The following is a 17,007-nucleotide window of genomic DNA, read 5'->3' on the forward strand; positions in this document are numbered from 1 at the left end:
GAATCTGAGAGTATTGATAAGCACCATTACACTATAAAAAGAGATACCACATGTAGACATACAACACTTGCTACAAAAAGTATTAAAATTGGTGCAGTAATTACTAATACCCATCACCTATTTCCAGCAATATACATATATATACATATGTGTGTATGTGTGTATATATATATATATATATATATGTAAAGAGGATTATTTTTTTCTTAAAAAAATGCATAATTCCCTTGAGGAAGAGGATCTTCAAGTGGGAGAGGGGAAGATGGTGCCATCCAGCACCCCAAGTGAGGGAAACTCCAATACAATAATTCATATGAGTGGCCTTAAAGGAAGGCCATCAATCACTCCTCACCTGAAATTCTTTTACACTAAAGAATCACAAGGGGTAGTGCTTCCATGGGATTAATGCAAGAGTTTTTATATTTTCTTTCAACTCATGTGTGTGTGTGTAACTAAATTAAATACCCTTATTTGGTTCTGTTCTTTTCTATTCTATTCAACTCTGAATTTTTATCTATTCTATTTTATTCCATTTTATAATAAGAAATGCTGGTCAAAACCAGATAATTTGATTTCATGATCAGCTTTTTAAAAAATACCAGACAAAACTGAAATATAGTGAATAACTTCAAAGGAGGTGGTGATGACTTTAGTTTCTTAATGTTTGTGGGCATATAGCTGTACAAATAAAGACTTATGTTCACATCCGGTATAATACATTTAAAGTCAGAAGTTAGTCTAGAACTTCCCTTGTTGGTAGTTAGGGGCCAGGAGAGAGGATGGCAGTAGAAACAGCCTGCATTTTCTCCATGTGGGAAAAGAGCATGGCCTTCCTTTTGACCAATGCACACTGGAAAATTGAGTGACAACTGCCATATAGGACAAGCAGCCAAAAGAAAAATACAGCAGTGATAGAATTTTTCTGTTTGCCTCTCCTTGGACACTATAGTTACAGCAAGATAGAAAGGAAATGGGTAGTAAATGAGTCAAAGGCAACATTTCTACTCTCCTCTATCTTAAAAGCTGTTAGGCTAAGTTTTGTACCAGAACTGGGAGAGAAAAGAAACTTTGAACTAGACTAGATTGAAGTTTTGATGCTGTATTTGACATTATATCTTAATATCTAAAAGTGAGTCTTACTTACCCAGTTAAGAAAATTTAATACCTAGGAGCACCTGGGTCATGATCCTAGGGTCCTGGGATCGAGCCCCACATCAGGCTCTCTGCTCAGCAGGAAGCCTGCTTCCTCCTCTCCCTCCTTCTCTGCCTGTATCTCTGCCTACTTGTGATCTCTCTTTGTCAAATAGATAAATAAAATCTTGAAAAAAAATGAATATACAGTTTACCAACTGAAACATGAAATTTACATGTTTGGCATAAAGTGGGAAATCAGTAGTATCTGCTAAACATTAAGTGAATTAACTTATGTTAAATGAGCAATATACCTCAAAGATCAGAATGAACCCTAGTAACAGAATTGACATAACATAAAGCAATTTTTTAAAGTATGATTTCAAAGAAATACTTTTTTTTAAAATTGGGAAGTTGCTTCGCTAATGGTGACTCTATTGATTTGCAAAACAGAAACTGAGTCTACAAATTATGAAGATAAAATATGCTTGTTTATGTTTGAATGGTGGCTTAGACATAAGCTCTGGAATCTTATGACCTTGGTTTGATCTAAAATTTAGCCATTTTCTTTACGCTAATTTTCAACCTCAAGCAACTAAATGACTCTTTCTGAGCCTTAGTTTCTTTTACTGTCTAATGGGGATAAAGAAGATTATGTCTTAGTGTATGCTGAGAGTCAGTTAAAAATAAAAAAAGAAATCTATATGGGAGGCACCTGGGTGACTAGGTTGGTTAAGCATCTGCCTTTGGCTCAGGTCATGATCCCAGAGTCCTGGGATCAAGCCCCACTTCAGGCTCACTGCTCAGTGGGGATCCTGTTTCTCCCTCTGCTCCTGGCTCCTCCTCTCTCTCTCAAATAAATAAAAAAAATCTTAAAAAAAAAAAAAAAAAGAAAGTTAAGAAAGGTATTTGGTATACCAGTATGGATAAATTGAATGTTCAATGAATAATATTCTGAACAGGAAAAGGTGTAACACTTTGAAGGCATCCCTTTCATTGATTTTTTAAAAAAATATTTTATTTATTTATTTGACAGAGATCTCAAGTAGACAGAAAGACAGGCAGAGAGAGAGGAGGAAGCAGCTTCCCTGCTAAGCAGAGAACCTGAGGCGGGGCTCCATCCCAGGACCCAGAGATCATGACCTGAGCAGAAGGCAGAGGCTTTAACTCACTGAGCCACCCAGGCGCCCCTCATTGATATCTTATTAACATTCTCATTTCCATGTCCAGTTGTCCTACTTTCCTCCAGATAACAGTATAAACAACAAGAAATCATCCTTAATTTTTTCCTCTGGATCTGTTAAAACAATAATTGGGATTGTTTATACTTTATTTTAAACTTTGAAGCTTTGCAACCCAAATTTAAGTCACATTAATTTAAAAAAAAAAATTTTAAGAGAGACGTGGCTGGCCTGGTTGTTTCTACAAATCTCTACCTCAATGAGAGAAGTAGGTTACATATGTCAACTATAATACTATTAGGGATGTTCTTGTAAATGTAATTATCAATTTGTTTCACAAACACATACTTTTTAACCAGATTAGTGAGATGATAAATGGGTAAAGACAATTGCACATTCTAATGCAAACATTAATATTTTACTGATTTTATATTTTATTTCTCCACTATTAATTTTCCTTTAAAAAGCAAGAAGGCTCAAAATTAGGTATACATGTGTTTGTATTTATATATTCTATTTTAAATCTATACTTTGATATATATTATGTTTATTTAAAAAGTTGACAGCTTAATTACATATCCATGATTAAATATCTTACTAGAGAATATTACTCACCATGACTTATTTTTAAATTATCTCATTACTTTGTTTTCATAGCTTGTTAAAATCATTATGTAAAAATGAGTTCTCAATGCCAACAATTTAATCATAGATAAGTTTATTGATAATTTTACTCTTTTACTAGTGTCATCAGGCTATATTTATTTAGTAAAGCACATATTTGCTGAATGGAAATTTAAATTTCTGAATGAAAATATGAATGAATACATGCATAAAGATTTGAAAATTGGTGATTTATTTTTGCACTGTGGCCTGAAGCTGTTGAGGTTATACTCTATGAGTCTAGAAAAAAAATAATAACTTGCTTCCATAAAATGGATGCATACAATGAAAAAATGCTGAATGAGGCAAAATGATCGATTATTCCTGCACTGAGTAGAAATTATAAAATGTGGAGAAAGTGTGAATAAAGTCTTTCAAAATTTTCCTTACATGCATGAACTGGATTCTGATTCTTTGCAACATATAGTTCAGCTTCATTAAGAAGTCTTTAATCCAAAGTGTAACTCTCTGTGGCCTCTGAAATCTTACTTCCAATCATTTTATGCCCATAGTGAGAGAGGGAAGAAGAAATATTGCTAAGAATTGAATTTCCCCATCTTCTTTTTATGAAGTCTCCAGTAGCCCTGCCTCATTTAGTCAACATATGCTTGGCTTTAAATGGAACTGAATTGATCTCTAAGGCACATGCCACACAGTCTGGGGAGGGCTCTAAACCCCTAAATGTAATCAGCTGCCACTTCCACAGTTGCCTGATAAGCACTATTGAATTCCAAATTAAGACCCTGAGTATCAGAAAAGAGCAATGAGGGGACGTTTATGGGAGACCGATCTTAATAAATCTATATTTCATATACTCTAGTTTAATTTACAAGGAAATGCTAAAAATAGGACAAGGAAAGGAGATACAAAAATATGCTATACAATTGTTTTATATTTCAGTTGAATGGGTTTGAAGGTGCCCTTAAAATATCTCAGAAGATAAACGAAGTGCATAAATGCTGAAAATTTGTGATATCCCTTTTATACTTCTAAAGTGATCATCAAAGCAGGGAACCATATAAACAGATAAGTGTGCTCAACCTCTCTTTCCATTACCAGCTTGATTATCTTCCACTGCCAATTCCCTGTTTCTATAATTGCTTTTCAGTCTTTTGGTGTAAAAATCCCTTTGGGAGAAGATTGTGCTGATGACGACTCATTCACTCCATTTTCTACTCTGCAGCAGCAACTGTCCTGTGTCCAGGAGTGTTGGGAATCCACATTTCCAGAATATTCACCACACGGTGTTGGTCATGGAATCCGCTATTCAAGCTTCAATCGGAAATTCTCTCTAAATGTTTTATTTCTTGAATAACATGATCATAGTAATTGCAATCTAGCAAATGGGTAAACAAGTATTAACAACCCCCTACACCAAAATCTTGGGATTTATTTCATATTAGAAGTAGTAGATTGTGCTCTTTAGGCTTTTTACTGTGAAGAGAATTGCTTGTGATATTTTTCAAAATCCTTGGGGTTGTATTTATCTCATAAAAATCTACTAAAAACCAGAAACTGTAATATTTTTGTTGGAAGAAATTTATTGTTATATTCCTTTTTGTGATCTATTCTTTCCACCTTTTTCCTCTGTCCTCATCTAAGTTGTGTTTTTTTGTTTGTTTGTTTGTTTTAAGACCTACCTTTCTCTAAAGTTTTGTATCAAAGTGATTTCTTTTTTGCAGATGGTGGGATGCCCAATAATTATTCCAATTATTCAGATTTATGAAAAAAATCACTTTTGGTTAGAGTTAGTTTTTATTTTTAATCTCATTAGTTCGGTTGGTTTTATAATTCATCTTCATTTCTTTAAAAATAAACTTCTTTCCTTTGCTAAGAATTTGACTTTTTTAGATTCCACCTATGTGATATTATGTAGTATTTGTCTTCCTCTGACTTATTTCACTTAGCATAATGCCCTAAAGTTTTATCCACATTGTCACAAATGACAGGATTTCCTTCTTTCTCATGGATGAATAGTGTTCCACTGAATATAATATACCACATCACCTTTATCCATTTATCTGTAGATTAACACTGAGGTTGTTTCTATATCTTGGCTATTGTAAATAATACGTCAATGAACATGGAAGTACAGGTATCTCTTCGATATTCTGATTTCATGTCTTTTGGATTCATATCCAGAAGTGGGATTGCTGGATTATATGGTAGGCCAAATATTAAATTTTGTGAGACCTTCATAATGTTTTCCATAGTGGCAGTACCAGTTTGCATTCCCATCCTCACATCCTCACCAAAACTTATTTTTGATTACTTGTCTTTTCAACAATAGTCATTTTAACAGGTGTGAGTTGATAGCTCATTGTGGTTTGGATTTGCATTGCCCTAATGATGAGTGATGTTGAGCATCTTTTCATGTACCTTTTGGTCATTTCTATATGTTTTTTGGAAGAAAATATTCAGTTCTTCTTCTCTTTTTTTAAAAAATTCAGATTGTTTTTTAATTAAGCTTTTTATTTTAATTCCTGTATAGTTAACATACTTTGTTGTATTAGCTTCAGGTGTAAAATATCATGTTTAAAAAATATAATACTGATGTGTTGTATCACATTGACTGATTTGCGGATGTTGAACCAACCTTGCAGCCCTGGAATAAATCCCACTTGGTCGTGGTGAATAATCTTTTTAATGTACTGTTGAATCCGATTGGCTAGTATTTTGTTGAGTATTTTCGCATCTGTGTTCATCAAGGATATCGGTCTATAGCTCTCTTTTTTGGTGGGATCCTTGTCTGGTTTTGGGATCAAGGTGATGCTGGCCTCATAAAATGAGTTTGGAAGTTTTCCTTCCATTTCTATTTTTTGGAACAGTTTCAGGAGAATAGGAATTAGTTCTTCTTTAAATGTTTGGTAGAATTCCCCCGGGAAGCCGTCTGGCCCTGGGCTTTTGTTTGTTTGGAGATTTTTAATGACTGTTTCAATCTCCTTACTGGTTATGGGTCTGTTCAGGCTTTCTATTTCTTCATGGTTCAGTTGTGGTAGTTTATATGTTTCTAGGAATGCATCCATTTCTTCCAGATTGTCAAATTTATTGCCGTAGAGTTGCTCATAGTATGTTCTTATAATAGTTTGTATTTCCTTGGTGCTAGTTGTGATCTCTCCTCTTTCATTCATGATTTTATTTATTTGGGTCCTTTCTCTTTTCTTTTTGATAAGTCGGGCCAGGGGTTTATCAATTTTATTAATTCCAAAGGGACACATGCACCCGAATGTTTATAGCAGCAATGTCCACAATAGCCAAACTATGGAAAGAACCTAGATGTCCATCAACAGATGAATGGATCAAGAAGATGTGGTATATATACACAATGGAATACTATGCAGCCATCAAAAGAAATGAAATCTTGCCATTTGCAACAACGTGGATGGAACTAGAGCGTATCATGCTTAGCGAAATAAGTCAAGCAGAGAAAGACAACTATCATATGATCTCCCTGATATGAGGAAGTGGTGATGCAACATGGAGGCTTAAGTGGGTAGAAGAATAAATGAAACAAGATGGGATTGGGAGGGAGACAAACCATAAGTGACTCTTAATCTCACAAAACAAACTGAGGGTTGCCGGGGGGAGGGGGTTGGGGAGAAGGGGGTGGGATTATGGACATTGGGGAGGGTATGTGATTTGGTGAGTGCTGTGAAGTGTGTAAACCTGGTGATTCACAGACCTGGGGATAAAAATATATGTATATAAAAAATATATGTTTATAAAAAATAAAAAATTAAAAAAAATATATAATACTTTTTTAAAAAGTTATTTCCATGACATCACTCTTTGAAAAAGTTTGGGAAGCCTTCTTCTCCAGCAGAGTAGGTATTTGGTATTTTCTTACACTACTTTAAGATACTTGGAAGAATTAATTCTTTTGCATTCAAATAATAGATGATAGATGCCAAATAGATGATATTGATGCCCCTACATTAAATTCTCCCACAAAATCTCAGAAATATCACTATATCGTCTGTAAGTATTCATCATTAAATGGGTAATATATACAGCTGATTTGATTTTTTAAAGATTCATTTATTTATTTGAGAGAGAGAGGTGAGAGAGGCAGAGGGAGAGGGAGAGAATCTCCAGCAGACATCTGAGCATGGAGCCCAAGACAGGGCTGGATCCCATGACCCTGAGATCACGACATGATCAGAAATCAACAGTCAGGTGTTTAACCTCCTGAGCCACCCAGGTGCCCCAAAGCTGATCTGATTTTTAACATATTTATTCTGTTTAAGAATTTGTCAAATGATTTTTGTTAAAATTTAAAAATTCAATAAGAAATTTTATAATGCTGATTATTGCTTATTAATTTTTTACAGACAGCAGGAAGACTTTGTGATTTTTAGGCATTTATCCAAATCCAGAAAATATATAATTCTTCTTCCTTTATACTTTTCATTGTCAGTTTTGACTGGTTCTTTTCTTTTGGAAATGCTTATTATTTTCAAATTGGGGCTTGGTGTTTTTTTTTTTTTCCTGCATGCCCATTGCAGATTCTCACATTTTTCCACCTCTTTATCTATTGTTTTTACATTCTTGATCATGCTTATGTGCAGCAATTTTTTTTAAAGATTTTATTTATTTATTTGACAGAGAGAGACACAGTGAGAGGGGGAACATAAGCAGGGGGAGTGGGAGAGTGAGAAGTAAGCTTCCTGCTAAGCAGGGAGCCCTGTGCAGGGTTACATTGCAGGACCCTGGGGTCATGACCTAAGCCAAAGGCAGACGCTCAATGACTGAGCCACCCAGGTAACCCTGTGCAGCAATTTTTGTGGAAATGTGGATATTTTGGTGCAAGTGTTTGAATAGGTATACTATCAACCAAAAAACTGTACCGTTAATGAATTAACAAAGACCTCTAATCAAATCAGAAAGAATAATTAGGCTATGATAGAGTTTCAGCTGGAAATTCCTCTGCCTGAAAATGGCCATGGTATTCTCAATATCTTAAGGGGCAACTGTTTTGTAATATCATTTTGGGGGGATAGGAGTTCAGCAGGATACTAGAAGATAAATTTAAATATTAATTTTCCACAGAAAATTAGAAGCTATAATTTTAGGTATAAAAATAATGCTGAAACCATCTTGTGTCTTCTATTATTGACTAAAATTCTTTTTTAGGTCATTTACTTTCTATGTAATAATAAGAACCAATTAGATTTATCAATCATACACATCCAAAGTCTTTTTTATCTTAGAAGAACTAAATACTACCTATTAAATTTTTCTCATCCATGTTTAATATTGATCTACATTTTAAAAGTATCATCAGAAAGCCAAATGATTAACTTAAGTTAAATCAAATGTTGAATGAAATTGAAATTAAAATAATAGGTACGCCACAAAGAGAAAAACTAGAATAAAATATAGGCAGACAAACATGGTTGTCATAGTGCAATCAGTAGCAACAAAATTTTCAAGGAACAGAATCAGTAGCTTGATTCAAAAATGATGGTCTCTTTCCATAATTTGGCTATTGTTGAAATGCTGCTATAAATATCAGGCACAAATGTTCATTGACTGGTAAATGGATAAAGAAGTTGTGGAGCGCGCGCACACACACACACACACACACACACAACACAAAATATTACTCAGCCATAAAGAAGAGTGAAATCTTGCCATATGCAGTGATGTGCATGGAGCTAGAGAATACTAGGTGAAGTGAAATAAGTAAGACAAAGACAAATACCATACGATTTCACTCATATGTGGAATTTAAGAAACAAAACAGTATGGGAAGGGGAAAAAAAAAGAGACAGGGAAGCAAACCATAGAGAACAAACTGAGGGGTGATGGAGGGCCGTGAGTGGGGGACAGGCTAAGGGAGGCACTTGTGATGAGCACTAGGTATAATGTGTAAGTGATGAATCAATGAATTCTACACTTGAAACTAATATTACATTGTATGTTAACTGGAGTTTAAATGAAAACTTGAAATTAAAAACAAACAAAAGCAAAACAAAACGATTGTCTCAAAATTACCTTGATTAATAAATTTCAAAGCAATGATATGGTTCTTTCCAAAGTTAGTTCCTGACTATATATATAGTCTCTCTCCATATACATATTATATATAGTCATATATTTATATATTTATAAACATATAGTTATATAAATATATAACATCTACTGCTACTGTCATGTCACTATATTTTTTATTTCTTTGAAAAATAATTATAAATATGATTTTAAAAGAAACAGTTTTAATTTGTAAAGTAAAAATAATTTGAAATTAAGTCATGTTCTACATTTTCTCCTTTTTATGTGCAGTATTTTAAGATAAAAATCTAATTTTCTGTAAATCTCAAAGTCTTTATTCCTATTTTTATACTATTTATTTGTCATAGTTTTTAATATTTTGTTTGCTTATTTCACTAGTTGAATATTTTGATTGATATATGTCACTATTGCTTATAAGTCACAAGTAGCTGTTTCTAAAACTGATCACGAAACCCAGAAGGGCAGATTAGTTGATTGACTCCTACCTAAGTAGATTGGATAATACTTATTTCCATGGCCAGAGGGTGGACAAGATACAGACCAACTTTGCAGTTAAGCAGAAAACATACAACTTTCAGAGATGAAGTCAAAATTCTGGGTTAGTTGTGAGGGGAGGAACAGATACTTGTACTGCTGGGTCTGAGATTAGATAACAGGCCAGATGAAGATCAATGCTTTGACCCTACCACTTTTCTAGATAGTCTAGTCAAAGACAAACTGATCATAATCTCCTATGGAAAGGGAAGATAGATAAAGGAAGTGACATGTATTTTGTCTTCCTGACATATTTGCACCAGGAGAGAACCAAAGTGGAGGGGCAATAGTATAAGAAAAATCATAGTCCAAGGGGAGCAGCAAGGAATCACAAATTGTCTCTAGATTGTCAGAAGCAAAGAGTTGTGTCATATCCTTTATCTACAGGTATAGAAATACAGATATATCCATGATGAGCAGGCATGCAATTTTGTTTTTTCCTGCTGATTATGTTATGTTATGATAAAAAATATAGAATAAGAAGGTTGTGCATACCAGTGGTATCAGCACCAAATTCCTGTATCCTTCATGGCAGCAGCTTTATACTGGTTGTCTTTAAGAAGTTAATGATGTTAATTTTTTAACGGGATGTTGTTGGAATCCAAACAGCTCACTTGCCTGACTCCCTGCTGTTCTCTGAAAATAGTTTTAGCAAAGGGAACTTGACAGATCATCCTTCTTCTTCATAGTGCCAAGTAACCTGCTTTTTAACATTTAAAATGGCCCTCTTAAGTGAGCAAAATTCACAACTTGACGCCCCATCGAAGAGCAAGTAAACCTGCTGAAAATGATGTGCATTCCTGCTTTGAACTGACCTAGGCAATGGTTACGCAGATGTAAAGGAGGAAAGAAAATCTCTGATGTGATGACAGAGAATGAGTATATCCAAATGCAGACACTGAAGTCACATTTAGGCTTTGAAACACTACATGCTTTTATCGTTTTGCTCTGAAAGTTACAATGCAACATGTAATCCCAAGTGCACATACCTGGGATCCCCAAGTAGTAGCCAGTAGTGAAATTTGCTTTAAATCCCCCTTTTGCCAACAGCTTGTCAGTGATGAAAAGCACAGTCATTCTGTTGGTGGTTGAGAACACGTCCATTACTGGGCCAGGCCCTGTATACACAGCTGTTCCAATAGAAAACAAGAAAATCACTGTAATAGTCCTTTGCATCTGGAAGAAAGCAAACCTGTTCTTACAGTTCCGTCTTCTAGAGGTATGCAACATGCAACATGGCTGGTCAGGAAGTGACCACATGTGCATAATTGTGTACTTCCTTTTAGATTTTGGACACTGCTTCTAGGAAAGCCAACTTCTCTATTGATCTTTTCCAGGATTGTCTGAAGTTTCTGTGGCTCTATGCTTTAATGATAAATTCCTCCTAATATTTACTGGCTTAGCGCCACTACTCTTCAAACTCATGTGATTCCCAGAAAAAAAAAAATTATATGACTGCTTTTAAAGATCTTTATAAAACAATGGGGGTTATAACTTCCCTTAGTAAATTTTTGTCCAAATGTATTTGATATTTCTTGTGAGGTGAATTATTAACCTAAGCTGAAAGATTAGGTTAATTAGAGACAGGTAATATAAACCTAAGTGGTGGTTTTCAAAATGTTTTCCACTAAGTCCTGGGCTTTGGGGGTTTCATAAATAATGAAATATTCTCTACTACACAATAAAGCTTAGGCTAATTAAACAAATATGTTCACACACACACACACACACACACACACATAATTAGGGAGGGACCGGGGGAGGGGCCGAGGGAGAGATCTGTAAGCATGCTCCCCATCCAGTGCAAAGCCCAATGCAGGGCTCCATCTCACAACCTTGAGATCATGACCTGAGCTCAAATCAAGAGTTTGATGCTTAACTGACTGAGCCACCTAGGCACCCCTCATATTATTAGATATTTTATATATTACAATCCTGGAAAGTGATTATGTTTCAAAAAGACTTCTTGCCTCAGTTTTGAAAAATATGATTTTGAGATCCTCTGGAATTCTTGTTTACTTTTCAATAATTGATGTAATATTAAGAGGTGAAATGATGAAAATGAATTCTTAGATCATGAGAAACTGAATTTTCATTAGAAGGACAATATAAAGTAAAAATGGGAAAACAACTCAAAATATGTTTATAACTATGTTTCTCAAAATAAAATTTGAATTTCATCCGTTCTTATTACCATTAGATTCCCATCCCCACTGAGATTTTCATTGTTGATGTCTTCTGTGTGTGGCTCTCAAAATCCTCTTCTAGGTAGCCTGAATTTTAGAACTTTGTGGGATTTTGCGGGAGAACACAGTGTAAGCAGTAATCAGTTAGTATCACTGGGAACCCTCTCTACCACCCTGCCCCCCGTACAGCTATGGAAAGTTCCTTCTGGTCTTCCTCCATTGGTTGCCATGTTCATGAGATTGTATCCTCATTGCATAGCTAGCTGGCCAGGTTTTGTAGGAAATGATTAATATGAGTCCCAAACACAGTTTGATAAAACACTTTTACTTGTGAAGTATGTTGTTTCATGTACTCCAGTTGGCCCTATAAGCATTTTCATAATTTAATGTATTACTTATCAGGAGACACTTTCTTAAAAACTGGTAATAGTTAAATAGAATATTAGCTATTACATTTGATTGATAGTTTTTATTGTGTTACTGTGTATTTTATGAACTACATACAAAAATTTCCTCCAGAATAGTACACTTTTCCCCCATGTGTATTTTGAAAAAATTAGTAATCAATAGAAGATAGGGAAAAATCAACTTTGGTCAATATTTGAATCATTCTCAGGTACTTATATAGGAGCCGCTGGTCCTAGAGAAACAGGCAATCAGAGCAATAATGAAATGTAAATAAAAAATCATAAAAAATATTTGCGTAAAACAATTTCTTCTTTTAGTTTGATGTGAAACAAAACTGGATTTAATAGCTATTTTTGGAATATGATGTACACATAATGCATATTAAATTGAGTAATATATGTCTTTTAGCTTTTACTCTCCAATGGGTAATGTTTACTGTAGTATATTAATATAGCTGGTTGAAACCACTTATGCAAAAATATTAATTCTGGTTTGCCAAGGATGCTCAAGAAGAATATTACTCTGTCATATTTGTAAACACTCTCATTTTGGAAGTTCCACATAAAATTTGACATGTTATTCTGCTGTTGTAATTTCATTTTGCTAGTTGTAAAAATGATTACAGTTATTGGGAAATGCTCTCTCTATCAATCCAATGTCTTGAGCCATACAACTTTCATAGTATTTAAATCACAGACTTACCTAAGAGCAAAGAATCATCTTCTCTACCATCTCTAATTTCCAGTACATCTGCAATATTTTCTAAGTCGAATTCTTGAAAATGAAGTTGTATATTTTTTCCCTTCTGTGCATTTAAATTCCAAACACCTTAAAAATAATACATGACAGCACAGGTTAGAACACTCTTCTTTTGACTTCCCTCAAAAGCTTCTCTCTCTCTCGTGAGAATTTCAAATTTCTCTGAATTTTTCATGATCCTCTCAAGTCCCTCCTGCCTTTTCCCTTATTGTTAAAATAGCTTGGGCATTTTGTAAAGCCTGACAACTTATCTACATCTTGATCTAGACTATGTTATGTTTGCTGCTTCTTTTCTCATTTCAGTGCCTAACAAATAAAGTGCCCAATGAATACTTATTTCATAAATCAATAAATTCAATAAATTTCTTTAAATTGTTCTGACGTTCAGAAGGCTTAGATCGTTAGGTTGTGCAAATGATATGTTTAAAAGATGTCTTCAATGTGAAGTAAAGATGATAATCTCTGGTTCCCCATACAAGTCAAATGAGATTCATGGCTGTTTATTTTTTTGGATCAGATAAGTCCCTGAAATTGTGGCTCTATTCCCCATGAAAGTGATACTTCCTTATCTCTGGGTCATTTGAAGGAAGGAAAGTTGACATTTTATAAACAACACATTTTTTACTGTCATTAGGGGATTTCATTCACTGGTAGATTTCCCCATTTTTGCTATCTTAGGTATGGCCATGAGAGGAATATGCCTGTTTCCCAGACCTACTAAAGTGGCAAATTTGTAGGCCAGGCTGGGGAACTGGCACTTTTAACACAATTTGTAGGCTGTACTGGTCCTCCAGTTAGGAATATTGACCAAGCGATAGGCTCTGTGCAGTTTTATCAAACTATTCTCCCAGACTTAAGATTTTTAGTAAATCCTCATTATTTCATCTTAAAAAAAAAAAAAAAAAAGATTTACTTATTTGTTTTAGAGAGAGAGAGAGTGTGCAAGCAAGACAAGGGGCAGAGAGAATCCTCAAGCAGACTCCCCACTGAGCGTGCTACCTGACATGGGTGGGGTTCAGTCTCAAGACCCTGTGATCATGACCTGAGCTGAAATCAGGAGTTGGGTGCTCAACTAACTGAGCCATCCAGGCACCCCATCTCATCTTTTATACATTATCTAGCTACATGCTTTATTGACACTAATTATATTAACAAAGGTATGGATGTTACAACTGGCCCTTTTCTATACTTTTCACTGACTTTATGAATTACGGACTTGTTATATGTAATACAGACATTATATGCATAATCAAGAAGAGTGATTAAGGCAGTAGTACCTGGAGTAAGATACTTTCACACTCTGGTTTTATTCAATTTTTAAATTTGAGATTATAATAATAGCACCTGCTTCAAAGAATTATTGTAAAAATTGAACTGAAATAATATATTAATCACCAACAGAGTGCCTAGCATAAAATAAATGCTAAATAAGTAATTATTACTGTTATTGTTGTAACTATATTATGCAGTCTTCTAGATGTGGTAGGTGTACTGAGGTTCGGCAAATTTATAGTCAACTTTGCTGTGTCAAAGAGGGGAGCTAGCCTTGACAAATACATCTGTTTTTCATGGCCTGGGAGAAAATGACTCACAGAAAGCCTGGTTAGGGTAGTTGTTTGGAAAGTTCATGGAAGTGAATGTTGTATTTGGCTCCCACAGTTCAAAAGGTCCTCCACAGTCCGCTGAAAAGGAGAAAAGGGAAACAATGTAAAATCACTAGTAACACAATGCTTATTTCAGAGAGATAAATGCCAGCAAATTCCCAATTATTTGGATATTCCCAAAATCCAATCTGGTTTTGACAGATAGAATTTATAGATTGGTAAAAGAAAATCTTGCAACCTAAGTAAAGGAAAACTATAGGTTAACAGGTCTCTTGAGAAGAACTTTGCAAAAGCTTAAATACCATTAAGTTCTTTGAATCTCTACAGTGGCATAATCGTGTGGAGCATTTCCCAAAATTATTTCAGCAAGGAAATAACATCTGTTATAAATAGGCTTTATGAAATAAGGTGTCAACTCCCTGCTAAAGAAAATAGAAATATAGAAATATAGAAAATGAATCTTGATAATGGAAAAAATCTTATATTTTACATTCTCTTGAGAAAGGTGAGTAAATCACTCATTCTGCTATTTCTTTTTTTTTAATTTTTAAATTTTTTTATAAACATATAATGTATTTTTTATCCCCAGGGGTACAGGTCTGTGAATCGCCATGTTTACACATTTCACAGCACTCACCATAGCACATACCCTCCCCAATGCATTCTGCCATTTCTTATGTTTTCTCTTTCTTTTTGCTTTTCTACTTTTTTCTCTAACCCCTCCCCCCGAACTTTTTTTTTTTTTTTTCTTTCAGTAGAGAGGGAGCTTCACTGTCCTGTATACTAAGATGTCTTAACTGTTAAGAAAGGGAGACAAACAGAAACTCCTCTTGCTAAATAATTGCTCAAGACTGGTCTGTTACCTGACACTGCCCAGGAGTCAGGTTAGGGAAAAACTTATGAGACAAAATTCTAGTTAAAACTAAGATTTTAAGTTGACAGATTAACTTTATGAAATTCTTAACCTACTTTATATTTTTCTCCCTGCTTACTCAAAGAAAATTCTAAAGTAGTATAAAAAATCAACTACTTAAAGGATCCTAATTCTATCTTATTTGTATTGACATGTTACATTTAAAATCAAAAGAATAAAAGTAACCTAATTGTAAGAACACAGGGAACTGAGATAAGTTATACTTTTTTCTATTTAAAGGCAGATGATGCTGAAGTTATTTACTCCCAGTAAGATAGAAATCACATTATAGGAGAGAGAATTGAATGTCTTTACACCTATAACAATGCCTTCAATCATACCCTCTTCTTCAGTCCCTCTTTACATGTCTTCTACCTCACTTATGTAGCTCTTTTCAATTCATGTACTCTTCCAAGTTTGTATGTAATAAGCATCTTTAATTTGGGTTTCATGATGTATATAACTGGACAGAGAGAAGTATTGTGGTTCAACAGTAGGCTGCCATCCCCTCCTGTCCTGTATAGTAGTAGAGTGTGGTCTATCTCTAATGCCCCCTGGGACAGGCTGGTCCACATGCAGATGCATTTAGCAATGCAAAATCTTATCATTTGCAAATTGTTTCCATGAATTTTATCTCATCTGAGGAGAGAACATGGTCTATAAAAGGAAGATGTGTTTGAGCTGGTGGATTAAATTGTTATTCTGAGTTAGCTCTTTGTCTTTTTGAGCGTTGGTTTTCTCACATGTGAAAGAGATATATATTAGAGAGTTTCAGGGTTTGTTATAAAAGTCGGATATAATTATGAAAAGTGCCTCTGCATTACCTCGCATATTCTGTACTGATTTTCAATATGTACTTGTGGATTAAGTAATTATTTTTATTATTTCCATTTTAAATGGACAATATGAGCATTGGAGGTATTCAGTTACTTGTTAATGTTGTGTATATTTATTTAGTATCTAAGTCAAGACTTCAGTTATCTTAGCTTATCCCTCAGTACGTCTTCTTATTAGGTTAACAGAGCTCTACATCATTTCTACCATCTGGTCTAAGCCATAGGCAGGGTTTAGATTGTGTTTCAGTAAGTGCCACTGGATGGTATGTGACATATACTTGTTAGGTACAGACAAAGAGAAGGAGGGCAGAAGGGAACATGAATGAAAGTACTAAAAAGTAAGGTCAATGATGGATAGATTTAGAAGGAAGAAGGCACTGTACATAGGGTGCTAAAGAAGGTATTAGAACCAAAGATAGAGTGATGAGGGGGAAGAAGGGCAGGTTTTCTGCTGAAAAGGGTGAAGGAAAGGCCAGATAATTGTATGATCCAATCTCTGAGGTCACTACTCTGCTCTATTATGTGACTAATCACCTTACAAAGAGTTCTGAAGAAATATCTACTACAAACCCTCTCCTCCCACTTATACACAACTCATTTAATTTTAATGATTCTTAGTACCATAAAATGTTCTCTTCAGTTCTCTGTGAAATTAATGGGGAAGGGGGAAGTACAAAAATTCTGCAGGGGCAAAACTGACTTTGCAGATTGCAGATTAGAGAAATCCAGTTCTTGGATTTCATTGGTTTAGACACGGCCAGCGGCCAGTGGATTTGT

General features: G+C 34.6%; 1 protein-coding gene across 1 annotated transcript in view; it reads right to left on the bottom strand.

Moving 5' to 3' along the window:
* Nucleotides 1-17,007, bottom strand: part of TMPRSS15 (transmembrane serine protease 15) — a 118,146-nt gene that overhangs the window by 43,971 nt on the left and 57,168 nt on the right. Inside the window, exons 14-16 of the mRNA XM_059165275.1 lie at nucleotides 14,470-14,559; nucleotides 12,821-12,946; nucleotides 10,514-10,654 (exon numbers count right to left, since the gene is read on the bottom strand). Coding sequence (XP_059021258.1) covers nucleotides 10,514-10,654; nucleotides 12,821-12,946; nucleotides 14,470-14,559 — 357 coding nt within the window. The remainder of the gene's footprint in view (nucleotides 1-10,513; nucleotides 10,655-12,820; nucleotides 12,947-14,469; nucleotides 14,560-17,007) is intronic.

This window comes from Mustela lutreola, chromosome 2 (genome assembly GCF_030435805.1).
Source record: "Mustela lutreola isolate mMusLut2 chromosome 2, mMusLut2.pri, whole genome shotgun sequence".
In the NCBI taxonomy this organism is placed as follows: Eukaryota; Metazoa; Chordata; class Mammalia; order Carnivora; family Mustelidae; genus Mustela; species Mustela lutreola.